This window comes from Phocoena phocoena, chromosome 8 (assembly GCF_963924675.1).
Source record: "Phocoena phocoena chromosome 8, mPhoPho1.1, whole genome shotgun sequence".
Taxonomy (NCBI): domain Eukaryota; kingdom Metazoa; phylum Chordata; class Mammalia; order Artiodactyla; family Phocoenidae; genus Phocoena; species Phocoena phocoena.
The window spans coordinates 71,188,874-71,216,145 of NC_089226.1; the positions used below are offsets into that span (position 1 = coordinate 71,188,874).

At 46.0% G+C, this 27,272-nt stretch overlaps 1 protein-coding gene across 2 annotated transcripts in view; it reads right to left on the reverse strand.

Moving 5' to 3' along the window:
- The window catches only part of PLEKHA7 (pleckstrin homology domain containing A7), a 209,812-nt gene that overhangs the window by 75,745 nt on the left and 106,795 nt on the right, over positions 1-27,272 (reverse strand). For both annotated transcript variants that reach the window (XM_065882149.1, XM_065882148.1), the window contains exon 4: positions 7,742-7,825. In XM_065882149.1, coding sequence (XP_065738221.1) covers positions 7,742-7,825 — 84 coding nt within the window. The remainder of the gene's footprint in view (positions 1-7,741; positions 7,826-27,272) is intronic.

The window sequence follows — 27,272 nt, forward strand, 5'->3', positions numbered from 1 at the left end:
CCCCGTCTTCCCAGAGAAAGAGACACACAGACGGACCACCAGCACTCCCTGTACACACTCCCAACACCCCAGGGAAGGCTGTCTGACAGGGGTTTTCATTCAGCGACTGTGGCCTCATTACTCAGCTAAGGCTTCCTGCATTCCTTCCCCTTCACCCCCAGCTCCTCTCTTGAACACAAGCTCCCATTCCTCCCCCTACTCCACACCACTTCGGGGGCTCGAAACCAGCCCAAAAGGCAGCCCTCACCCGACACAGCAACAACCCAGCGAGCTTCGAGGGCTCCTCTCTCCCACCTTCAAACCCAAGCACTGTCCTGAACTTGGCCTGAGTCCCGCTCTGCCGTATGAGCCTGGTCCAGTCTCTTCTGTTGTCCAGGCTCCATGTCTCTGTCTATGCCGAGGGAGAACCAGACTTTGACCTCTACTGTCCTCTTCACCTTTGTTCTGCTGTTTCAGAGATGCTACAATTCTAACCCCAGCCTTTGGCAAGCCCTTTTCTAAGCAAATCTGCTCCTCCTGGATAACCAGGCAGCCACTTTACACATTAGGAAATAGCCTTTTCTAATGGAGATCTGGGTACTTCCAAGATCGAGAGGAGGTAAAAGAAGAGGACAAGGAGGGCAGTCACAGGAAGACAAAATCACTGTGCGAGCAGCAGCCTCCCTTCCACACACAGCAAAGCCACCACTGCAGCATCTACCTCAGCACAGACAGCCGGAGACGTGGTTGCCGTGCGGCAACGACTGCATCCCCAGTGCCAATGCGCCTCGAAACATCAACATCAAAAGCCAGGCCAACACCCAGGTGTCTGAATGAACTAAGGACACCATCATCACCTCTTCCCTTACCTGTGATTGTCACCAACACCGTCTCTTAGACCAGGAAGGAAAACTGAACAGTCAAGTTTCTGCATCTGCTTGCCAGGTGTTCCCATTTTTCCTCATTTTTCTGCTGCCATGGCAACCAAATGCAACAGGCAAAGCTAGCCCAAGACTGCCAGTCTGGAAAGACAAGGTGCTGGCTGTATCAGCCACAGACAGCAACACATCAGCCTCACAGCCCGGGGCTCGGCAGAGGAGCTACAGGACAGACTCCTTCTCTGAGCTCAGAGTTGTAGCGCACCCCCTCTGCCAACCTGGGCTCTTAATCTCTCACTGCGAGCTTTCACCGACTTGAAACTGCAGGAAGAATGGGAGACAGCCATCTCTAGCAGCAGGAGATACCCCGCCCCCAGGCATAATCAGCATATGCCTTGGAGAGTCTTGCCCTGCAACCTGCAGAGTGAACCCCCAAAGAGGTCAAAGGTCAGGAAGGTAAGTCTAACCTTCAGCAAGATAGTATCTTTTAAAGTCTTATCCTCCAAACACCACTCATGAAATTCTAAGCAATTCCAACTGTGGTTTTTTTCTAAGCAGTCCAATGAGAAAACGAAGGGCTGCTCAGACCTCAATGGAAGGAACAAGCTAAACTTCCTAGGTTGCCCAGAAAGACAGGCCAGGCAAGGGTCCTCTCCCCTAGTTAGGAAACTCCAAGGTGATCTTGGGGGCCTTAGAGCTGGCTTCTGAGCAGAGCAGGCTTCTGAACTTCCAGAGCGCGTACTCTCTCAACCAGGCCCCACCTCGTCATCAAATGTTTAACAGAGCCTGGGGATCAGTGTACACAGCCTGCTGTCAGTCAGCTGCCAGCCTCACGGCTCCGGAATGCTTCTCTCCTCTTCCCCAAGAGCTGCAGAGGCGTCTGTCAGTGGCTTCCTGGGCATCCCAGCACTGAGGAGTAAATGCTCCTGGGCACGGCACCAACCACCAAAACCACAGCCTGGGAGTTCTCTGTGCCAAGGCTTCCGCCGTTATGAGGGCCCCTGGGTGTGGTCCTTTAAGCCACAAGCTCCCAATTCAAGAAAATCACTGAGAATCAGGAAAGAGGCCTTCAGAAGAGACCAAATGACCCAATCACTGTAACTGAAGCCCTGTAAAAAGGCTTGAGGATGTTTTCTGGAGAAGAGACTACCGGGGAAGCTGGCTCCTTTCAAGCAAGCATGAAGTTATTAGATCAAATTTCATTACTGCAAATACAATTACAATTAAAATTTCTAAGTAGCAGTAGCCTACTTAGTCAACACATTAACGCCTAAGTACAGCCAAGGAAGGGGAATGTCTCCTGAAGACACTGAAATGAGAGGCAGTAGGTGTAGTAGTTAGAGGCATAGCATCTGCAGCCAGACTACTTGGTTTCAAATCCTAACTCTGCCACTTATTAGCTGTGTGACTTCTGGCAAGACTCTTAACCTCTCTGTGCCTCAGTAGCCATGATAATAACGTTATCTTCCTCAAAGGACTGTTGTGGAAATTAATATATGGAAAGCACTTAGAAAAAGTACCTGACAATAAATCATAAGGACTCTAAGTATTAGCTATACAAATAATAATAATATCGATATTATTATTAGTGGAAAAAGCCAACTCTTATTCTAAGAAGTAGATTACTTCATTTAATGTTAAAGATGAAATTCTAGATCTTGAAACAAGGGATGACAGAAAATCTCCTTCCTAGAAAATTAGAGACTGAGCTGAAATTTGCCTGCCTTTTACTTTTACTCATTGATCTGATGCCTGCCTTTGGCAGCCACGTGATAAACATACCCCACTTCCACCTGCCAGCCCTTCTTGAAGACTTACAGCACATCCTCCTTCATCTTCTCTCCTAAAGACTAAACATGATCGGCCATAGGACAGGGTTTCCAGACCCCTTTTCATAAGGGGATTCCCCTCCTCAGGGATATCTCAATTGCTCAACATCCCTCTTGAAACTTAGTACCCAGATCAGAGCGTCTGGGGCTTGGCATGTCCCTGGGGCTCCATAAACTCAGAATGAATTAATGAAGTAGTCCACAAACACCATGGTATACCAGAACTATTCTCCCCCTTTCTCTACACATTATATTTTTATTAATGCAGCCTGGGCTTATATCAGCTCTTCCAAGAGGGATTTCCACATGCCCGTTGGCTTGGGTATGCAGGGGTCTCCCCTGGGAGTCAAGGCTGCAGGACCTGTTGACTGATACCCACCTGCCTTGGGGGTTCTAACAAAGAACTCAGTAGCATAACAGAAAAGGTGAAATGAAAAAACAAACGCTAGTCATGCAACAGAAGATGCTCGTCAGCGACAGTCTCAAAAGGTCCTGCTTCCCTTAATAAATCTGCACTGTGGGTTATTAAGTGTAGTCATTAGTGTTGACCAACAAATATTTCTGATTTCCTCCCCAGATGCCTGGTAGAAAAGCACTTCCCTGCCCCCTTGGAGTTAGGAGTGGTCATGTGACTCGCTTTAGCCAATGAGATGTGAGTGAAAGAGCCGGTGCACAATTCACCAAGTTTCCCTTTTCTGGCCTTTGGCAATCATGGAAGCACAGAGATGCAGGTCCTTCAGTAAAGGTGACAGAGCTGAACCCCTCAGGGGACCTATGATGGACACATGGGGCAAAAGTGAGAACCTTAATTGTTCTAAGTCACTGAGATTTTATTTGTCGTTGTTATTACCAGGGCAGACCCTAGACTATCCTGACTGAACCTGTATTACTGAAACAGAAACTAGAACATTCAGAGTTTATGTCCTCTAGATCCACCAGATCACAGCTTTCACATTATTTCTCTTCTCCATGCTTCTAATCAGTAAGATGGGAAACAATCTTTTGATGGGCATGCACCTGGTACACCGAACAGCTCAGGTGAGCCCCACCTGCCAGCAGTGCGGGAGATGGGTTATCTGTTCACATCAGTAACGCTCTAAAGGAAGTCACCATGGAGAATTTTTTTTTTCTCCTCACAGGATAAGGAATCCCAAGATTATCTGACTAAAATCCATCTGAGATTACCACTGCAGCCCAAAGAATGATGGGTTATCTGGAGGAGACTTAAGGATAAATAGAAGAATCTGGGAGTAATTCAGGAGGGCGATGGGAACAGCAGGCTGTGTAAATCAGTGGTTCTCAAACTCTTACCAGAATCAGAATCACCTGAAGGCTTGTTAAAACACGGTTTATGGGGGTCCTACCTCCAGAATCTCTGATTCAGTAGATCTGGGGTGGGGCTTGAGAACTGCATCCCTAACAAGTTCCCAGGGGATGCTGGTTCAGAGACCACACTTTGAGAACCACCGCTCTAGAAGTGGTGAAACCGAGGCAGAGGCTCTGGCGAGAGGAGTCAATGTGACCGTAACAGACTTTTGGAGAAGGAAAAGAAAAGAGCCAGTTTTCCTTTTTCTACCCAACACATTAATCTGAGAGCTGATATAAAGACACGAACGGTCATCTCAGCCTTTTTTTTCTCACCACATAACACACTACACAACAAAATTAAGCTCCTCTAAGGGAACAAAGTGGAAATCATATTCCTTAGCACAGTTTTTAAAAATGGTTTCTGGGAAGGCAAATCATGCCTCACTCACCCTCCGGAGCTCCCCCAGGATTTACCTGGAGGAAAAGCCAAGTCTATTTGGATAGAGGAAGCAATTTGGATAATTGGCTGCAACCTCCCTCTCCAACCTTATCTCTCCTTCACAAACCTCCATTACATGTCAGTCTTCTGGAAGGCTGCCTATCTCCACTTTATTGAGTTGTTTTTCTGGGGTTTTATCTTGCTCCTTCATCTGGTACATAGTCCTCTGCCTTTTCATTTTATCTATCTTTCTGTGAATGTGGTTCTCATTCCCCAGGCTGCAGGATTGTAGTTCTTCTTGCTTCCGCTGTCTGCCCTCTGGTGGATGTATAGGGTAATGCCTTATTTCTGCTAGTGTTGGAGGGTCTCCTGCAGAGGCGGGAGGCAGCTGTGGCTCACCATGGGGACAAGGACACTAGCGGCAGAAGTTCTGGGAAGTGGAATGTCAGTCTTCTTGCCAAGGCTGGTCACACTTCCCTCAGCTGTGAATGACCCTCACACTCGTGCACACTTCTCTTCTCTTATCTAAATCTTACCCCTTCCTCCAGTTTAGGGCCAGACACTTCAAGAAAGTCTTCCCTCTCTTTCGTCCCCATCACAGCCAATCAATCACCAAGTCCTGTCAATTTTACCTCCCAAGTATCTCCAGAATCCACTTTGTGCTCTTCGTTTTCCATTCTAACTCAACTAGTATAGATTCCCCATGCTCTCCCCTCTCCGTCTTTGCACAAGTTGTTCACCTTGACTGGACAGGTCTCAATTTAAACAACATCCTTTCCCAGCATGGAGAGGCCTTCCACAATCCCTGAGCCAGGTTAGAACTCTCTTTTATCAACTCCCATTGAACCCTATGTTCCCTCTATCCTGAACATTTATCACATTTGTGATATCGTGTTTAATTATCTTCCCTACTCAACCGTAAGCTCTTCACAGACAGGACCACATTTGTCTTGTTTGCTGCTGTAACTGCAGAGTCTGGCATAGCCCCTGACACATGTAGGCACTGACTAAGTATTCAATGAATAAGTGCAGCAATTACCACATCAGTTCATAGGAATCATCCCTTCCTCTCAACGCCTAAAGCACATTCTGTCTGCTTCAAGAAATGTCTGGCCATATAATTGTACCCATCATCTGAAATGAGCAAGCACCCCTTATGACATTCAGGAAACGGGATCCAGAGGGAAAAAGTGACCCTTGCAAAGAAGGAATATCTTTTCCTTGGAAACTGGATGGAATTGAGATTAGCTGCAGAGATATCTTGGTAGGATAAAGAGGCTACCTTCTCAGAAGTGGTCAAGGGATAAAGTCTTCTGTTAACAATGAGAAAAAGGATGTGTGTGACAGAGGTGTTTAGTGATGGAAAGTGTGCATTTCTCCAGAAGCTCTTATTAAAGTTGGTAACTTCTCAAGCTAAATGTTCTGATGGATTCTACATCCAGACCTTTAATAATGACAGGCGCCCATGTCTCCTGGATGCTTAAGGAGGGGGGCTGAACTCAATAACCTCCCAAGAGCTTCTAACCTTCAGGATTCTATAAACAAACTCATTCCAACCTGGAATTCGGAGAATCCACATTCTGGCTTTGCCTTTACACAGCAGGTCTTTTTCAATGTAGGAGACAAGACAATCTTTACCTTGCATCCCCTCTTTCTCTAATAGTATTAATGCTTTCAAAGTCAAACACCCCCCAACCCCTCACAAGCCCCACAGTCTGGCTGTCATGTCCTGTGGGCCGCGAGCACCAAAATAACTGAGCAAACAGCTTCTGACTAGGGCAAGGGTTAGACCTGACCAAAAAGAGATCAGGCTGGGATGGCATCCTGGCTTTTCTACTTCTAGCCAGGCAACTTTGAGCAAGTGACGTGACTTCTTTGGGTCTTAGTATCTTCGTCTCTAAGATGGTGATGATGGTCTACCTCTCAGGATTATTGTATTAAATGAGATATGCATATAAAATCCCCAGCACAGAGTAAACATGCAAGGAATGTCAGTATGATCATAATTACAGATTTCTAGTTTTAAAAGTTCTGTTGGATAATGATTCTAAGTTGAAAACATTATTGAGATGAAATAATATGTTCGGAATTTGCTTCAAAATAATCCAGGGGTGAGGGGGAGGGTACAGATAAAATAAAATCAGCCATGTTTTGGAAACTGTTGAAGATGGGTAATGAATATATTGGATTTATTACTGTATCTCTCTACTTTTGTATATGTTTGAAATTTTCCGTGTTAGTTTAAAAGTTTAAGTACTGAGAAAGGGGAATGCTGTAAAAATATAAATACTGATAATTTAAGATTATATTTGAACATATCTAGGTGATTGAACAGAAGAAAAATGATTTGAAGGGAGAAAAAAAAACGCTTGGGAATTCCTTGGCGGTCCAGTGGCTAGGACTCTGCATTTTCACTGCCGAGGGATTGGGTTCAATCCCTGGTCATGGAACTAAGATCCCACAAGCCGTGTATTGCGGCCAAAAAAAAATTATATATATATACACACACACACACACATTATACATATATTATATGTATGTGTGTGTATTTTTTTTAAAGAAAAAAAGAAAAACGCTTAAAGCCAACGTCTCTTAGTTTCTCAGACAGAATTGTTTCCTTCAAACAGAACTATCTCAAATGATCAGAAGGGAACACAGACACTTGCACACATTTCTCTGCCTTCATTTTTGGGAGGACACCTCCCCAAAATGTATGCGTGGGCTGTACATGCATTTTTAAGCAGACAAGCCCTGGGTGGTACAAACTACCTCTGAGCACCCCAGAGGCCCTGGTGAAATGGGACTGAGGGGCAAGACGGTGCCCGTGTTAGGGAAAGCAAGCAGAAAGGATTCAAAATGTTCAGGGACAATGGGTGCCACCAGCCCTCCTCTCTTCTAAGCCCTGGCTTTGGGCTCCTATATGAGGCCTCCTCAGGAGGTTGGTTCAGCTGGACCTGAGGCTGATTTAAGGTACTCTCACAACAGGTGAGTGGGTCCTCTCAGAGCACAGCTAGTGTGTTAGGTGACGCTTGAGGGGAAAGGGATCATTCGGGGAAAGGGAGCTATGAAGAGGCTCTGACAATAACCATCACAGCACATCCCCATATCATCTCCCCACTTCCACATCTACCCGCTGAAAGAAGTCTAGAGACTGACAAACGAAATTCTCGAGTTTCACCTTGAATCAAACAATCCACATCAAGCCCCTACGTCTGAGAGAGAAAACAGTCCAACAAGCTTTGTTTTAAGCAAATGCCTTTAAGCTCCCAAGCTGTGCCTGGAAAAGGAGAATATACAAATGTACTTACTCTTCTTGAAGAATAAATTCGCTATTTTCTGGAGAAAACTGCCCACTCACAGGATGCCTGAAGGCTGTGGTCTGCTGGTTATGGCTAAAGAGAAAGAGAGATAATGAATGAGAAATCCTGTGAATGGAAAGGCTCACAGACACAACAATAGGTCATTAATGTCTGAGGACCCCTGGTCAACACAGACTCCTCCCAGGGTAAGACCACTCCAGAAGCCAGCTGCACTGAAAAACCAAAAACGTCCAGCTCAGGCACCAAAGCTCACCTACGACGTGGGGATTTCAATTCTAGGCAAGTCTTGCCTCCAAGACAGCACTGTATCTTAGAGAGACAGTCCATGAAGGGCTAACTCCAAGAAACTGACTCACTCAGCGAAAGTTACTTTAAGATGGCACGAGCTGAAAACAAGAATGAAGGAAAGCAGATGGCACTTTCAACAGCTTCCAAAACCCATGAACCAGGGAAAGAATCCTAAGAATTAACATCCACCCAGAAAAATCTATCTTCTTAAAATTCTTCTCCCTACTGCAAAATGTCTTCACTTCAGTGATGGGATATAAATGTATGGGCATGTCTCTGCAACATGACCTGTACAATTTCAACACTGTGGAGTTTCTATCACCCTTTTGAAGTGAGAAGGGATCAGCTTCCACGCCGAGTTGACAGACACGACCGAAGTGTGTAGGTGTTTTGTGTATTCATAAAGGCTGCCTGGTTCTTTGAAAGGAAGGAGGAGTTGGCTCTAGAGGCTGCTGCTCTGATCCACACGAATAAACTAACCTAACCTCCTTTTTCTATTCTTTAAAGAATATGATTTATGTTAAAATGTTTTTCTCAGTCGCAAAATCATAGTTGTTTTAGAAATTTTAGAAAATATAGAAAGAAAAAAGGTCACCCATGATCTCACCATCTAGAGATATACCTGGGTTTCTTCTCTTTCCTAGCTTTCTTTTTTTTATCATTTTATTTTAAAAAATATGATTTTACTGTATTTAGAAATCTGTATCCTGCTTTTTTCACATCCAATTAACATAGACAATTTCCTATGTCATTAAGATGTCTTCATTTGAAATAGGTGAATAATAAATAGTTTTATCATATAGATGTAAAATTTTTACTGGCCATCTGTGTGCCAGGTACTGCCTCAGGTGCTAGAGATACAGAGTGAACAAAAAAGTCCTTACCCCCCAGTGCTTACATTCTAGAAAGATTTACATTCTTCTAATGTTGGACATTTTAGGTGCTTCCCCTACCCCACCCCCACTATTATAGTCAATATATCTTTGCATATATGGGCTTTTTCTGCAATTCAAATTATTTCCTTGGGTTAGAGTCCCAGAAGTAACATTACTAAATCAAAGGGCATGGTCATTTTTTAAGGCTCCTTATACAGACGGTTAAAATGCTTTTTCTTGTCAGAGTCAACATATCATCTCAGTTCGATAGTGTTAAGATATCAGCCCCATCCCCAAACTGAGCCCTGACTCACCCCAGAGATTAGTAGGTTTAAATGAGCATAGCATAAAGGTTAAAAAAAAAAAAAAAAAAAAAAACCTCTAAGCCTACAAAGTTTGCCTTACTCTGCCCTGGAGCTGTCAGAGCGTCCTGCGTCTGGTGTCTGGGTAAAGCTGGCACTGAGATCTGAGCAGCCTGAATCCTAATAAGCCCTAAGTGAAATAGGCAGAGCTATCAGGCCAGTCTGCTCCCTGGCCCTGCAACTGCACACCACCCCTAGCACGCCCTCAACCCTCCCAACCACTGCCAGCCTCCGAATTCCCAGCTCCTGGCTCCAGGCAAAGCCCTTGGAATCCTATGACCTCATCTGGCAGGCAGCAGACTGTTCTTCCCAAAACAAATAGAGTTGAGGAATGAGCGTCCGGATAAGGATGAGAAGCAGGCCCCCATAAGACCTATTTCAGAAATCCTTGCATTGTGTTCATGGGTTAGGCTTTATTTGCACCCAGTTTCTTTTAGCCATCTCCATTCACCAGGGAATCTGAAAACATTCTACCTAAGCCTGCCTCATTTCTACCTAGAGGAAAAAAAAAAAAAATGCTCTGCTCATAATGGGAATAACAATAATTCCTAGCCACGATTACCTCTACAAAGGCTTTTCTTATACATCTTAACTATTAACACCGTCGACCCCTGTTTTATGAATGAGGAAATGGCTCAGAGAGGTTAAGAGACTTGCTCAAGATAACTTTGTCAGTAAGTGATAAGACTGGGCCATGAATCCAGGTCTTCAATTTCTAAATTCGATGCTCTTTGCATGCTAACCTGCCGTCCCCTTCCCTTAGGAGTCTGTGGGGCTGGCAGCTTCCTGGTCAAGATCAGAAGTCCCTAAAGTCAAGGCATCTGAAAAACAGCAGCATCTACTGCTACTGCCTCTCCCTCCCCTTATGCCCAGGGCCAAACTTCTGAATGATACCACCTGTGTGGCACTCAGTAGCCCCCAAACAGCCTTTGGTCCTATCCCAAGGTCAACCTGGTGAATCTCTGGTAGATGTGAGCAAAGAGCAAATCTTCTATGTGCTTGGAGCAGCAACCCGCATCCAGCAATGCCTTCATATACACTGTACAACCTGAAGAGCAACTCCTGGGCTCCCCACACCCAACTTGTACCAGCTTAAAGAAGCCCAGGGCCTCGGGTAAATGAATCCTGAGCTGGAAGGTGTAGGCACTGCGATGGTTTTCACATTCTAACATTAGAAGAAAGATAGTTTTTTTAAGTGGACAAAAATATAGCTGTCATTTGAGCAGACCTAGAGGCAGCTCCTCAACCTTCCTACCCTAATATGGACGCTGCCCTTTTTGCTAAAAACAGTTATCAACCACAGCACCATCACCACCATTTCCTGAATTTACATGAAGTTTTAAGTGTGGTCACATTCATTATTGTATTTGACCCTCCCAAGTACCCACTGAGATAGGCAGCACAGATATTTTTATTCCTATATTATGTAAAAATAAATGAAGATGTGGGTCACGGGATGTTATTGGAAGACTAAATTAAAAAAAAAAAAAAAGGACTCAATACATTGAGAAAAGAGATGAATCAAAGCAATGCCTCCTGGGGGACTTCCCTGGTGGTCCAGTGGCTAAGACTTCGAGCTCCCAATGCAGGGGGCCCAGGTTCGATCTATGGTCAGGGAACTAGATCCCACATGCCACAACTAAGAGTTTGCACGCTGCAACTAAAGATCCCACGTGCCGCAACGAAGATCCCACGTGCAGCAATGAAGACCCGATGCAGCCGAATAAATAATAATTAAATAAAATTTTTAAAAAGTAGTAATGCCTCCTGAATACTGAGGTCTTAAAATTCGATGGTTTCTGATCAAACTTGCCCAGCTTGCTAATGGCAGAGCTTCTGGTTCAGCACTTTTTGGCAAAGGAAGAAGAGTTAGGTCCTTGGACTATTTCATTCAATCTGCCTAAACACCCAGCAGGGCAGGCTGTGTTTTGTCACATCAAGCCACAGGTGAGGAAAGGCCCAGAAAGGGGAAATGACATGCCCACAACAGTCAACTCCTGTGTTCCTGCACCCACCACCTTTCTGATCTCTTTCTACCACTCCAGGCTCACCTTCACCAAATGGAGGTTGCCTATTGAACGCTAGATTCCCCCACCCATTGGGAGATTGCAAAGTCCTCTGACTTTTCCTGCTGTCCTTAACCCCTCAGCCCAAAAGCCCCCAGCCTGCCCCATTTCCTGACTTTTGATTTTTTAAAACCCATGAAGAATCTCATGTCCTATGACCCTATCTTAAGATGAAGTTAGCAGGCACAGACAAATCCCCTGAAATACCTGTTCTTAAACCTGAATTGCCACCTTGCTCCCTGACAGTGATGTAGGTGACCCGGCCGGGAGCCAGGTGGCTGGTTTCAATGGAGCACAGAAACTCTCTCTCCTCCATACAACAGCTTCTGTTGCATTTCAGACTACTGAGAAAGTAACTCGGCAAATGAGGTAGAGCAGAACCTAGCCTGTATTTTCAGATCCCACTCTTCCTCCCAGGAGCAGCCCTCCAGGTTGAAGGGCAGCCAGTCTCACCTGTGAGAGGACCAGGGAGCACGGGTGGAAGATGGCAGGGAAGGACAAGCCCCATACAGGCGGGCCATGGGTAACCATCCACGTAAACAAGCACGTCTTCACAAGCCCTGGGCTGGAAGGACTTGGGTTAGGCCCTAAAGAAGTATGACAGCCAACACAGGGACTTGGTAAGAGAACAGAGCGAGGACCAGGGAGAACCGGAGACTGATTTGAGCTCACTAGAAGGAAGAACCCACCTACAGCCACAGACAGGGCTAGTCAAAATGTAAATGAGTCCTACCGTTTCTTGCAACATTTTTGCAAGGTTAATTCTTCCATTCATACAGATTTTGACTATAACGTGAACAGTGACTCTGGTTGGTTAAACATAAAGGTTCCAATTTACTTAGCACAGCCATTGTTTCTGGCATGGCAAGAAGTTCTGGAGTTATGTGAATGGTGCTCAAGAGTGGAGGTCGGAGCAGCCTGATAAATCTGCTTTTCTGACAGTGGTGGTATTGGTATGCTGAGAGTGTGACAGATCTGCTCTGCCAGCACGAGCTCTTATCTGGCCCCTGCTATAAAGAGCAGAAGAGACAACTTAAAATGTAAGGAAAGCATCGGCCTTGAAGCCCACGGCGGGACTCTATCAAGGCTCTTCTCATTGGTATGCTTGGTGGCACCTGCCACTCTGGACCTTCTGGCTCCTCAATACAGCTCTCAGAGTGCTGTAAGAGTCACCCTACAGACATCAAGCCACAGTCAGCACTGCCTCCAGACTTGTTACGGCACTTACTATCTTTGTTCTGAATCCCAGTGTCTCCAGAAAGCCAAGGTTGCAGGTAACCTACTAATACTCCTAGTTAGGTCCCCGAATTAATAACCCAAACTCCAAAAACACAAGAACTTGCCTCCCCGCCTTCAGCTCCCATGTGGGCTGCAGAGTAAAGAGATAGCGGCCAACAGTCGAAATGGCATCTCTACATTCCCCCAACACTTCTTAAGAAACTTTTGTTTTGTTTTACTTAACACTTTTACAAAATTGCTCATTTAGTAAAAAGTGTCGCCGCTATTCGTGTGGCATTTCCTAAGGGGGCTGAGGACGTTACTGAAGCGGTCTTTGGAGCTCGCACTATTTGAACATGTCAAGCAACTCGCTGCACACTGGCATTACTCTGACAGGTCCTTCTTCCAGAAGCATGGGAATCGGGCCTTGGCGAGACAACATGTGGTCCCCGTCCTCTCTCCAAGTGAGTGCCACCAACACAGTATTAACTAGCCTCCTTCAATATCCACCCTCGGCAACAAGTCAGTCCAGAGTCCTGGGGTCAGAAGATCTGGGTTCAAACCAGAACAAGCCACCTCAGGTCTCTGAGCCTCATTTCTTCCATTTGCAAATAGGAAATAATAATATCCTTCCGGTTGTTGTGAGGATATATGAAAGGGCATCACACAACGCCTAGCATACAGAAGGTACTCAATTCATGTTTGTTGAACCTGGCTGTGTCTTTTTTTTTTTTTTTTTTAATTTGTTTTTTGGTTGTGTTTGGTCTTCGTTGCTGCATACGGGCTTTCTCTAGTTGCAGTGAGCGGGGGCTACTCTTCGTTGCAGTACGCGGGCTCTAGGTGCGCAGGCTTCAGTAGTTGTGGCTCGAGGGCTCTAGAGCACAGGCTCAGTAGTTGCGGCACACGGGCTTAGCTGATCCGTGGCATGTAGGATCTTCCCGGACGATCGAACCCGTGTGCCCTACATTGGCAGGCGGATTCTTAACCACTGCGCCACCAGGGAAGTCCCCTGGCTGTGTCTCGACAATGGCAATGACTAACAGGCATCTAAATTTTAACAGGGCAAAAATAGAATGAATCTCCTCCCCTCACTCCCACCAAATCCAATGCTCCTCCTCCAGGTTTCCCTATGTCCATTATCAGCATCGCTATCCAACAACCTAGGAGTCATCCTCCACTCCTTTACCTTAACCGCTACACATCATATGTTCGCAAGTCCTGTTGCCTCCATCTCAAAAACACACTCTGAACTCATACGCTTCTTTTCATGTCTACAGCCAGCACACCAGTCATCACAACAGCCACCTAACTGCTCTCCTGCTTCCACCCCGGCCTCTGTACCACCCACCCTCCTCATCAAAAGCCTGATGGATCTTTTAAAATGTCAGTTAGATCACACACACTCCTCCTTTCAACCCTACAACAGCTCCACATCACACATAGAGTAAAATTCAAGCTCCTCACCTTGGCTTACAAGATCCTAGATGATCTGACCCCTGCCTAGCTCCATCCTCTTCTTGCACCACTCTCCTCCTTCCCCATCCTGCTCTGGCCACATCGGTCTCCTTTCTGCTCCCTGAATACCAAGCTCTCTCTTACTTAACAACCTTTGTACTGGATGCTCTTCCCCGTACTCTCTAACTGGTTCCTTGTCATTCAGACCTCAGCAGAATTATCATCTCAGAGCCCTTCCCAACCACCCACTGAAGTAGGCTCCCAGTCACTTCATATAACATCACCCTATTTTAATTGTTACTGTTATTTTTCTTACTTATGTCTGTGTTTGCTGATCATCAGTAACCCAAACTAACAGTGTATTCCAGGAGAGCAAGGACCTTGCCTGTCTTTTTACTGCTATTATCAGCTTGTAACAGAGTCTGGCTCTGTGATATGTGCTGAATGAATGAATGAGAAATAATGATGAAGGAGACTCCTACTTTAAAGCGAGGCCATGCCTCCAAATAGGCTAGCTAACCCTACTGAAGTCTGGACTTGGATCACAAACAGACAAAAACAAGGGTCATAAGCCATCAAAAGGCAGTGGCTTCTGCTCTTACCACCTGAGGAAGGAAGCCTCAGACACCAACATAGTACGAATGCTTAATCCTTGGCTCTCTCCCAACTGTGTTACAATATAATTTGCAGAAATTAACCCTCCCCTGCAACTCCCCTCCCCCTCACTGCTGCAAAGGAGAGGTAGTACTCTTGGCAGAGAGAATCAAAGAATGGAATGCAAACACCCTAGAGGCAATTACTGAGTGATTAAAAACACACAGGAGGATAATACAAACATCACCTGTATCTCCTTTTTGTGAACTTGGAGAGTATTTGGTGTGAAACCTACAATTTGGTGACTGGCTATATGCTCTCACATTACTCTCTACTGTTTCATGTGTGTTTGCTCTCCTCCCCCTCTCCCCCTACCTCCAGTAAGATCCTAAGTTCCCACAGGGCTGGGGGCAGTCATTCACTGATTTCTCATGTATCTCCTGCAGCACAGAACAGCAATACCATGGAGCAGGCACTTGAAGTCCTTTATCTGAACAGCCTGAGCACAGACACACGCCACCTTCAGGGAGAGGCTGTGCAGAACCGCTCTCATTTTCTGGTTTCAGCAGCCCAAGTATCACACATGCCCCAGAGAGAGTTGGGGAGGCAGGGGCCCCCAGGCCCTGATAAAGGATCCTACACCCAGGCTAGGAGACTCCACCAGCCCTGGGGAGCACGGTGCAGACCAAGGAAGGGCCTTCCCCACTTCCACGCTGTCCACAGTTGACTCACTCACACACCCAACTAGGCAAAGACACTGAAATGCAGCCAAACCTCAGACTCACCACCCAGAGGGGCAGTCAGTACCTGTCCTCCTTGCCCAAAGGTACCAAAAGGGGCTGAGCCTGGCACAGACAGAGCTGGGCTCAAGGGAGTCACAGAATTAACTGAGTTAACTGGAAGCTCTCACATCTTGCAAGAGGGAGGTCTCTCCTTTCCAAACACTGAATTTAACAGACCGAAATCTTCCATCATGATCTGAAAAGATCTATGTTTCACTAGGCTCTCCACTCAGTGGCCAGCTCATTTCATAAATTACCTCTTCTGACCCAGTAACCCACACTGCAAGCCTCTCTTCTCCCCAAGCCCCAACATGGGGCTCCAATACTTAGGATTGATGGTTAATAGGAAGTTTTAATTGTGGCTCCACAGGACTTCAATAACCATGAAAAGACTAAAGCCAAACTCCTGACTGAATGAGGAAATCAAACCCAGATAGCCTCCCCTCCCCTAACTCTTTTTTTAAAGGAAGTTGGCAGAGAAGCAATGTAACAGGAGCCGAGGTACCAGCTCTGTTACTACCAACTAGTTTCACACCCCTGAGCAAATACACAACCTCTCTGGCTCTTAGTTTCCTCATCTGTCCAATGAGGGGCTTAGACTCTCCATCAAGGCCACACGCAGGCTTCAAAGCATGAAGCCCAGGCTATTCAGTCACACAGGCTGCATGCAGTTCAAACCCCAGCTCTGCCGCACGCTGGCGGTACCCGACCTTGAAAGAGTTAATGACCTTTCTGAGTGTTGGTTTCCTTATCTGTAAAAAGAGGAGACAATTCCAACCCTGCAAGATTGTTATAAAGAGTACCGATAATGTGCCTGGCCTATGGCAGACACTCAACCTTCAGTGTCTGTTATATTTTTCTTTTGCTAGCTCTAAAACTCCACTCTAACAGAGCTGTTTTGTCTTTTTCTATGTTGCAAACTCCCATATTATTAGCTGGCTCAAGAACACCTTTTCTTCCCTTTGAGTTAAGGCAAAACACCCAGCCTCTTGTTTAAACTTAGAACTCGCCTGCCAGGCAAAGTAGTTTCAGATCAATAAGCACCTTCCTTCAGCCACACTTCTGTCCCTCACTGGGTCGAGCCCCATGGTTCAGAAAGTGCAGCCCAAGAGAAAACAGCCTTCCCAGTAGGCTGTGCTGAGCCAGGGACACACACTCTACAGAAGTTTTAAAACTTCATGGTAACATTTTCGACCTCAGAGAACACCCAGTTTTATGCTTCTCTTTAATGCTCTTCAATAAGTCAGGTTCCTCAAGTGTAAAATGAGAAGGCTAGACCAGGTGATGTTCTAGGGATCTTCCAGCTGTAACATCTTGAGACACTGAGGTTCATCTCAGACTACTGCTGGAGCCACAGACTGAAATGTAACAACACTGCACATAATTGAGAACACAAAGGAAGGAGGCAGAACAGCTGTCCTCCCCAGTCTCACTTGCCAACAGAATATCCTTTGTAATGACATCGGGGAGGTGTAGTTAATGATACTTTTGTCCTGTTTATTCCCAATTAAATTGGGCTCTTCTTTTTTTTAAACTGCAGACGCTCCCAACCAACCCATCGAAAACTCCCTTTCTTTGTCATTACTTGACTTTCATGAATCAGAATACATCACGGCAAACTGAATCCCAGTAATAGTAACCAGTATAGGACTAACCTGCTCTCCAGCTCTGTTCTCGCTGGGAAAGGCGGCAGACACACTCACTCTCTCCTCGAGCTCCATGCTGTGTCTTCCCAGCCCGGGCCTTATGAAAACCCCAGTTCAGGTCAGACTGGGAGGGAGGGTCCGGCCACCTGCAGAGGTGAAGCAGAGGCCCCTGGCCGGCCTGTTCTCTTTCAATTTCGGTTCTGGAGCCGCTGCCTCCCCAGGTGTTACAAATCCAGCAGCCACTTGCTCCTACTCATTCATTCTCCTTTCTCCTCGCCCACCCCTACGCAAAACCTGGCAACTATGCAGGAACACAGTTCCAGCTGTGAGTCACCGCCACGCTGTGGCCAAGTGGAGCACCGGCTGGAGGTAAACACTGAGGCAGGCACTTTGTGTCTCCAGGCCCCAATTCTTCTGTTCTTTGAGACCATGGGGTTGGCTGCCCCTCTTGTAGCAGAATATAAAAAAAAACACCTCCACTTGTGAGCCCAGGAGTCAGAATGAATTGCTCACACAGTTCTGCTCTGCCACACTGTGGCTGAAATCAGCCCCAAAGTAGAGAGTCTTTGGTGGAGAAATGAAAGCTCCTCTATCACTATCTCTCATGGTCATGGCCAGGAAGAGGCTGAGCGGTTACAAGCCATCATACTCATTCCCAATTCTATGATTCTTTCATCACTGCTTGGGATGGCTACCAAGAAGGGCAGGGGGTTAGAAAGGCAAACTAAGGTATCAAAGCGCCTTTATCTCCACGGCCTCAGAGCAACACTGTGGCTCTTCACTGCACCTATGTAGGTCTACAAGTCATGATGCAGGTGACAAGGACTTCTTTTTTCACAGCTATGTTCCAATGCCTACATATGCCTGGCACATAGTAGGTGCTCAATAAATATTTGCTGAATGAAAAAAAACAAAAAACATAAAACAAAACAACGGGGTTTTGTTCTGAGTCTACTTGGAATGACAGCTTTACTAAAACCTGTATCCATTAACATCATTTTTTCCCTTTTAGAAATTTCCATATCCTTCACAACTCCCACCCCTGCCTGTAGGGAGTATTCTATAAATCTTTAAATGCAGAGATGATTTATTGTGAAACTAAGGAATTTCAAGTATTAGGGCCCCTCACTTTCACAAGCCCCTTCCAAGGCCCTAGAAAGGGGCCTAGCAACGTGTGTACATGCTTTCTACAATTGTATATATTTTTAAAGAAGACCTCCCAAATTTTGTAAACATCAAGCCCCACAAAACAGATCTGCCACTGTAGAATGAAAGAATGAAGGACTCGACAAGCCATCCTGACATATCATCCTAACAAGGGCATTTGAATTGACAAAACTTGTTTCAGGGCTTCCCTGGTGGCGCAGTGGTTGAGAGTCCACCTGCCGATGCAGGGGACACGGGTTCGTGGCCCAGTCCGGGAAGATCCCACATGCCGCAGGGCGGCTGGGCCTGTGAGCCATAGCTGCTGAGCCTGCGCGTCCTGAGCCTGTGCTCCGCAACGGGAGAGGCCACAACAGTGAGAGGCCCGCGTATCGCAAAAAAAAAAAAAAAAACTTGTTTCAACCACAGAGAAGTTAGTCTCTCAACTACAGATACACCCTAGTTGATCAACTGTTTGTAAAGTCAACTGTTTGTAAAGGCTGGAGTAGGTTTAAGAGCACAAACTCCATTCATTCAACATTTATTTAGCGCTGCTATGTGTTCTGCGCTGAGTGTTTTGGGCTAAAACAATGATTAGAACATAATTATTCCCACTGAACTGGAGCTTACAATCCAAAAGAATAGACTGATATGGTCATAAATAGATACAGTAAGTATTTTATAATATTAAACATAAATAATATAAATATATATAACTGCAGATCAGAGGGAGTACCACAGTGTAAAAGTACAGCAAGGCCCACCAACTTGCTATGTGTCAGTCTGCTGGGTACAACGACCCTAGAAGGTTAATCGTTTTATCCCCATTTTGCAAACATGAATATTGAAGCCCAAAGGGGTCAAGTGCCACCCCAAGGTCACATAACCAGTAGGTGACAAAGTCAGACTTCAAGCCCATATCTGCCTGACTGCAAAGTATGGGCCTGTTCTTAGCAGCTACACTTCAGTCAATGGCCAGTTGCTCCACAGAACCTCCAAAATGTCTGGGGAGACACGCTGGCAGCAGAGGTACAGGAAGCACATGGAGCACCAGCAGAGGCTGGCCAACTTCCAAAGCCCACATTCCTGAGAGTGGAGAAACGGGAAGTGCCATGAGCTTATTCACCAGGTATATAGCTATAACCTTTGTTCACCAGGCAACACCCTGGCAGGGATCAGTGACAGCTAGCTGGGAGCCCAAAGAGGCCACATGAGAGGCTCCCACCCTGTAGTCCTGCCTCCAAACTCCCTCGTCCTTACTGCCAGATTGATCATGCTGGAGCACCGCTCTCGTTCCGTTATCTCCTGGCACACACCCTCCGTGGCTCCTCACTGCTAAAGCCTCCCTCTCTCTCACCACTTCCCTAGACCCTCAGCTCCTACCAAATTTAAGCGTTTATCAGTACCCAAATCACCCGGTCTATCCCACCCCTGGGCTTTGTCTCCTGCAGTCTTCTTCCCTAACGAATTCTACCCAATCTTCAAGGCCTCTTCTCTTCCCAGTAGTCCTTCCAGATCACTCCAGACCACTCTGCCTTTGGCATCTGTGGGGGATTGGTTCTAGGACCCTCCCCAACTCCAACATCCACAGATGATCGGGTCCCTTATATCAAATGGCATAGTACAGCGAGCCCTCCTTATCTGTGGGTTCTGCATTTGCGCATACAGAGGGTCAGCTGTATTCCGTGTTACAGACAGGGATAAACTGAAAAGCAGAAGGTCCCTTTTTTGCCTTGAATTCAGTGTCAATCTCAGAGGCAACACCTTTACCAGTTTCTTGTGTATTCTTTGTTTTTCGCCTTTATGAAATTTTTATGCATTTAAAATTTATATACACATCTTTTTAGAAAAAATTTACATAAACAGAATAAAACTGTACACATTATTCTTTAACTTGCTTTTTACTTTACGTATCTTCGATTCCTCCATATCCACATGCAAGGATGAACATAAGCGGCCCCCTCCACACACAGCTCTGCTAGGACCGCCCCCCCCACCAAACCAGACCAACCCACAGAGAGATGACCCAGGAGTCCATCCCATATGCCAATCTGCCCCAACATATATAAGAGGTTTCAAATTGATTACCTGCAAACCAATTTTCCCCCAGAATTCATTTTATTTGAACCACACAGATTTTTTAAATTGAGCCCAAGTTTAACAACAGGAAATTTTCATACAAAGACCCAGCTCATCTTGGAAAACCAAATACTGTGGCAACAGCGGGCCCCCATGAGAGGTGGGATGGCCCTTCTAGCTCACTGCAGTCCCCATTACTCCCTACTGCTTCCTGATGTTGAGGGTGTACGCCTAGTGCCATTTGTCATCACACCTTTATTTCTAATTTCCCTACAGGACAGAAATTTCTTCATACCCATATCTCAACCAGAATTAGGGAAACAAAAGATAAACAGAGAGGACAGAGTATTCCTAAAACAAATTAGACAGCATACACACAGTCTGGTTTTTTGTTATCTGCTAAGCCTCTACAGACATTTGAGTTTGCAACACCTATCTTGTACCAACACCATTGATTCTAGAGAAGCTCCTCCTTTTACGAAGGAGATCTGTTTTAAAGAATAGAGATTTCTTACATAAGAGTAAGAATGGAAAGAAGATGGCAAAAATAGGCCAAAAAATTTCCCTCTCACAAAAAAACTTCGAAGGATCTTCCCAACAATAATGGCAAGTGGACTCGCCTTTAGCCTTCCCTGACTGGTCTCCTGAAAAGGTGAACCCCATGACAGCCAGCAGACTGTTTCTTGCACAGAGTGAAAAATCCAGAGAGGCACTGCTAACAGTCTGACCCTAAAGAATGCAAAAGAAGAGTCGTGTCAGTGGCTGCAGCTCCTTATAGACATCCACAGGGGCCACTGAAGGCAAGCGGGGCCTCCTGCAATAGAACAGCATCTGGCCAGGTTCTGTCTGGAGCAAGATCACAGACCTACCCCAAGCTGAAAAATGCAGTCTCCTGAGGTGTTTAGAGCACAGGCACTGGAGTCCAGCCACACAGCCGCCTATTTCACAGATAAGGAAACTGCTCCAGAAAGCAACTTCGAAACACTGCCACCATCTTTTAAAAATAATTGCTTCTGTGTTGGGGGGAGGAAAGAAATAGGTGAGGGAGATTAAGAAGTACAAATTTCCACTCGCAAAATGAATGAGTCATGGGTATGAAATGTACAGTGTGGGGAATACAGTCAATAACTAAGCAATTCCTTTATATGGTGACATATCGTAATTACATTTATCATGCTGATCATTTTGAAATGTACAGAAAAAAATAACTATGTTGTGTAACAGGAACTAACGTAGCATTGTAGGTCAATTATACTTCAAAAACAAACAAAAGCAAATATACAAACAAACCTACAGAGAAAGAGATCAGATGTGTGGTTACCGGAGGCGGGGGTGGGAGTGGTAACAGCAGGGTGAGTCAGTTGGGGGAGGGGGAATTGGATGAAGGTAGTCAAAAGTTACTATGAACTTCAGTTATAATATAAATAAGTACTAAAGATGTAACAATGTACAACATGATAAATATAACTAGCACCGCTATATGTTATATATGAAACTCGTTAAGAGAGTAAATCCTAAGAGTTCTCATTACAAACAATTTTTTTCTATTTCTCTAATTTGTGTCTAGAAGAGATGATGAATGTTCACTAAACTTACTGTGATAATCATTTCATGATGTATGCAAGTCAAATCACTGTACTGCACACCTTCAAATTATAGTGGTATACGTCAATTGTATCTCGATACAACTGGAATATAAACAAATAAAAATTATTGCTTCTGCTAGGAATACACTCAGGAGGACTCTTAACAGGCCCGCAATTACTAGATGATCAGACCTGAATGATACTGCATTGCTTGCTCCCAATAATGATACATAAGTATATTCGTTCACTCACGCAACAAATATTTAAGAGCCAACTAGATGCCAATCCTGTAGAGTCTCATACTACATGGGTAATCGAGAAGAGGGAGGGGGTGCGTCGCAGCTCAGACTCTGTATCCTGTCAAAGGTGAACAGAAGGACAGTATTTTTCGGATTTTCAGATTCATGAATGATTGTCTTCTTAGTCAAGAGCTGTAAATTCTCAATCAGTTTATTAACGCAACTTGAGCCCTTTTATCACCAAGGGTAACCCCTGCTTTCCAGAAATCACTGTTTTAAGAATTTTAGAGCTGAAAATGACCCAGAGTTCACTCACCTCATCCAATCTCTTTGTTTTACACATGAGGAAATTGAGGTCAGGGAAGGTTAGAGAATTGCTCAAGGTCCTAGCTATTACTAACCATAAATTAACGCTAGGTTCCTGAAAACAAGGATTATGGAAAGAAAAAAAAAAACCCAAAAAACATCATCACCACACTGTTTTTTTTTTTTTTTTTTTTTACGGTACGCGGGCCTCTCACTGTTGTGGCCTCTCTCGTTGCAGAGCACAGGCTCCGGACGGCAGGCTCAGCAGCCATGGCTCACGTGCCCAGCCGCTCCGCGGCATGTGGGATCTTCCCGGACCGGGGCACGTACCCGTGTCCCCTGCATCGGCAGGCGGACTCTCAACGACTGCGCCATCAGGGAAGCCCCCACCACACTGTTTTAAAATTTATTTCCTGCCTTAAAAAAAATCCATCTTCCAGGGACTAATTTCTGCTAACAAACATGAAAAATATATTTTAGAGAGCTGGGAATCCTCGTGTCCAGTCAAAAGACCTTGCACAGAAATCCAGTGCCGTTGGTCTGGATTTAAGTGGCACATAAAACACATGCAGGGAGAGATGGTCATGTGAAGCCAGAGGCCAAGAGTGAAGCGATGCATCTACAAGCCAAGAAATGCCAAGAATTGCCAGCAACCACCAGAAGCAAAGAGAGAGGCATGGAATGGATTCTCCCTCAGAGCCTCCAAAAGGAACCAAGGCTGCAGATGCTGTGATTTCAGACTTCTGGCCTCCAGAACTGTAAGAGGATAACTTTCTGTTGTTTTAAGCCACGAGGTTTATAGTAACTTGTTACGGTAGCTCTGGGAAATAATACAGAACTTGTATTAGTTTAGTGATTTACCACAAACCCAATTAGTATGGAAAAGCTGTCACAAAGCTACTAAGACCTTGGGACTCACTCAATAGTAGTACAGAGACTAAGACAAGGGAGGTAAAAAATGTTCTATTTTTGAGGGCTTCCCTGGTGGCACAGTGGTTGAGAGTCCGCCTGCCGATGCAGGGGACGTGGGTTCGTGCCCCGGTCCGGGAAGATCCCACATGCCACGGAGCGGCTGGGCCCGTGAACCATGGCCACTGAGCCTGCGCGTCCAGAGCCTGTGCTCCGCAACGGGAGAGGCCACAATAGTGAGAGGCCCGCGTACCGCAAAAATAAAAATTCTATTTTTAACAGATCCAAATATTGTGTTCACTTCTGGTAACCACACCTACAGGCCAGAGTGGAAAGCTGGAGCATGTCCAGGAGAGAGAAGCCAGGGCTGTGAAGGGTCAAAGCCACATCACTGAAGGAACTGGAGTTTTATGGCCTGGGAAGACTCAGGGCACATGACCGTTGTCATTGCCTCTGAAAGGCTATCATGAGGAAGAGTAATTTGATTTGTTCCCTGAGGTCCAAGATGGTAGAACTAGGATCAGTGGGTGGAGTCACTGGGAGGCATATTTTTCAAGGAATCAAGTATCAACAATGTCACAGTCAGAGCGGCCTCTGAACATCAGACTGGCTGGTTGTCTCCTGTTGGTGGATGTTTTCGAGCCCAGAGGCCAAAAAACCCATTGGGCAACATGTTGCTAAGGAAAGAACGTAAACCCCAAGCCTGCAATCTGCCAGGAGGGCCTTATGTTCCTCTCGAGCTCTGTGAATCCATTACTTCATGAAACACACCATTTAGCCATTATGTGAGTCAAGAGACTTCTGAAATACACGGGTAGGAGGACGAGATTCTGAGCATGAGGAGATACTTCGGCGGGAAAACAAAGAAACAAGGGCCTGTACGGAGCTGTGGCTGAGAACCTATGCCCACCTCCCAGGAACCTGGCCACAGGAGCAGGTGGTCACAGTCCTATAGTGGAGGCTGGGTTAGGTCCCTTAGCCCCTTCTCACAGGAAGCTTACGCTGAGATGGACAATACCTCTGTCAAGCTTTTTCGTTCAGATCCACAGCTTGCATAGTTCAGTGCAGCCAGTATCCATTAACAAGCCACTGGGGCTACATTCCAAGTAACCATCACCTTTTCCTGAATACCTACCACTGTGAGTAACTGCCTGAGATGCTTGCATGTACTACCTCTAACGGTCATTTCAACACTGCAAGGTATTATCATCTCAGGCTGAGGTTAAGAGGGGTTAAGTCATTTGTCCAAGGCCACACATTTCAGGATTTAGGATTCCCGCTGGAATCCAGGTCCAGAAGCCAAACTCTTTTCCTGCATCATGATGATGTCTTCTCTGCGTCCTACTTCAGGCATTTAATTTGTTCAAGGTAAACAACAATACCACGCAAGGGGGAAGCAAGCAGGTAGCTTTCCCTCTCTGGGCCTCAGGCCTCTCGTCTGTAAATGGAAAACGGTTGGAAATGAGGAGGAGAAGAAGCCCTTCCAGCTTGTACACCTGATGCAGCTCGACTAGATTCCTTTACCCCATGTCCCCCTTCCAGGCTGCGAAAGTGGTGACAGGCAAGGCGGTTAATCTCTGGTACTCACAACAAGGGGGACATGGCTAGCAATGTTGTTTTGCATGCTGCCTGGAGGCCAGGGCAGTGATGGAAGGAGGAAACCAAGAACAGGCCCATCGTCAGCTGTATGAGCTCATGCGCAGGTGTGCACTGAAGAATGGCCCACATAAATCTTGACATTTAGCACTTCATTCCATAAACCAGGGCTGTCCTGTAAAGAGTATCAGCACACAGATCTGAGGGCTACCTGTGCCAGGACCCAGGGGATGTCCATGAGGAATTAAAGCCCAGGGTCTTTGTTTGGAAGTTGTTGGTGCGGGGGTGAGAGGCCACATTCCAGGGGGAGGGGCCTCCTGCAGCTGCTCTGCACAGCACAGCCTCCATGGATGCTGTCCTGAATCAGGTTAGGACGCCCATCCACCCTCCACAGCTGCTTCCTTACATGCCCGCTCGGGACAGCCTAAGGCCACCTATTTCCCAACTGTCCCTCTGGAGTCTTCTAGCAGTGGTATTAACAGAGCCAAGGAACTCCGGACACCTAATCACACAGCGTGACTGGCCAAGCATCCCTCCATGACCCAGGGAGGGGGGACCATACCAACTTCAGTGCTGGAGTGGAGGCCAGGGGGAAGGACTTCAGACATCCGGTCAGGGAGGGGCTCTCTCTGCTTATCTCACTTCTAGAAACCCCCCACCCAAACCCATTTCCTTCTCAATTTCCTAGTGATGCCCATTCAGGAAGGGAGTGGAGCCTCAGGTCGAGGAGCATAGCAGAAAGAAGGCACCTAACCCACAGGACCCCGAGTACTCAGACTTTCCAGTAAGCACACCACGGAGCCCAGACAGAATATCCTGACAGGCCTTTCTGGTTCTATTCTACTGTTTATTTATTGCTTTTCTTTTTTTTTTTCCTTCTTTGGTGGGGGGAGGGGGCAGGGGCAAAGCAGGCCTGAGAGGGGAGAGACATCCAAGTCAGTGGAAGACTGTGGATTTGGAGTCAGAACTGGGTTCCAGTTCCAGTCCCACACTGCCAGTGTAGGTTCTGTGAAAAATTTTCTAAATGGTGTCTGGCATCAGGAGGTGAACAATAGGATAGCTGGTCTTATCGAGGTCCCCTCTCCCTAAAGAAAACCTACTAGCTCTCCACATCCCTAAACAGAGGGCCCACCATGCCGAAGGGCCAGATTTCTGCAGATAGCCAAAAAAGTGTGCGGAGGGGAGGGGGGTGGGAGAGGGTTGTAGATAAAGAACCACATAAGATGAGAGAGATCCGTAACAGTAACTGCAGCAAGTATATCATATATCATATCATCTGTTCCAGGAGCTCTGCACGTATTCTATGTCTCATGCGTTATTACAATCCTAGGAGGCAGGTATTATTATCTGCATTTTATAGATGTGGAAACTGAGGATGAGAAAAATTAAGGGGTTTGTGTAAGATTACACAGTTAGGTAGGGGCAGAGCCAGGATTCAAACCTAGGTCCTCTGACTCCAACTCTGGAGAGGTGGATGATGAGGTGTCCACCCTCTGAAATGGACCCTGGAATGAAAGGACGGACTATTCCCCATGAAGGCAACATGGTAAAACTGGCTCCTTATATTTCCAAGGGAAGAAGAAAACTTTGGTATAGGGTAAGAGCTCACTAGAAGTCAATCTTACTAGAATCTTCCCACTCTGAAAATAAATCACCAGCCCTCCACATCCCGGTCTGAAGTCCCAACCCCCTGGCGTGGGTACTGGCTGAAGGCCTGAAGGTTAGAGCCCAGAACTTGTTATCTTTAACCTGGAATGACTCCTACATTTGAAGGAGGTAATGTAAAGGAGATGGGAGTGCAAAGCCTCTTGGACCCCTTACCATCCAGCTCTCTAAGCACCCCTACTTTGGAGACAGCTGCACATCACTGACTCTGAATCACACATTTAAGTTGTGTTTTTCCAGATTCAGACTCAATTCCCCAATGTCAAACTATGTCAGCAGGCAGGGATGCAGACATCAGAGAAAGAGCTCAGTGAATCATTTTCTCTGCTAGTGATGGTATCTGATGCATGTTAAACGTCTCCCTGCAATTCCTCAAGTGTCTATTAATCAGTGAACCAAGAACACAGAAGGCACCAAGGAAAAATCTGCCATTGCAGGGAAAAAAGCAAATCATGAGAAGCCGCCTTACTAACGCACAAAGACTTCTAAACCCAAGGTGAGGCAGTGATAGTAACAGCCCAGTCATTGAGACGCTTGGACCAACTGGCCACAAAGAAAGACATCAAAGAGCCCTTCAAAGCAAAGGGGCAAAATCCACTTCTCCCCAGCCTCATCTGGACACTAGCTGGGCCAAGGGAGAGAATCTGCCAAAATTGATAAAAAGAGAAACTTGGAAATGTCATTTGCTCTTGCAGAGCTTCAGTTTCCTC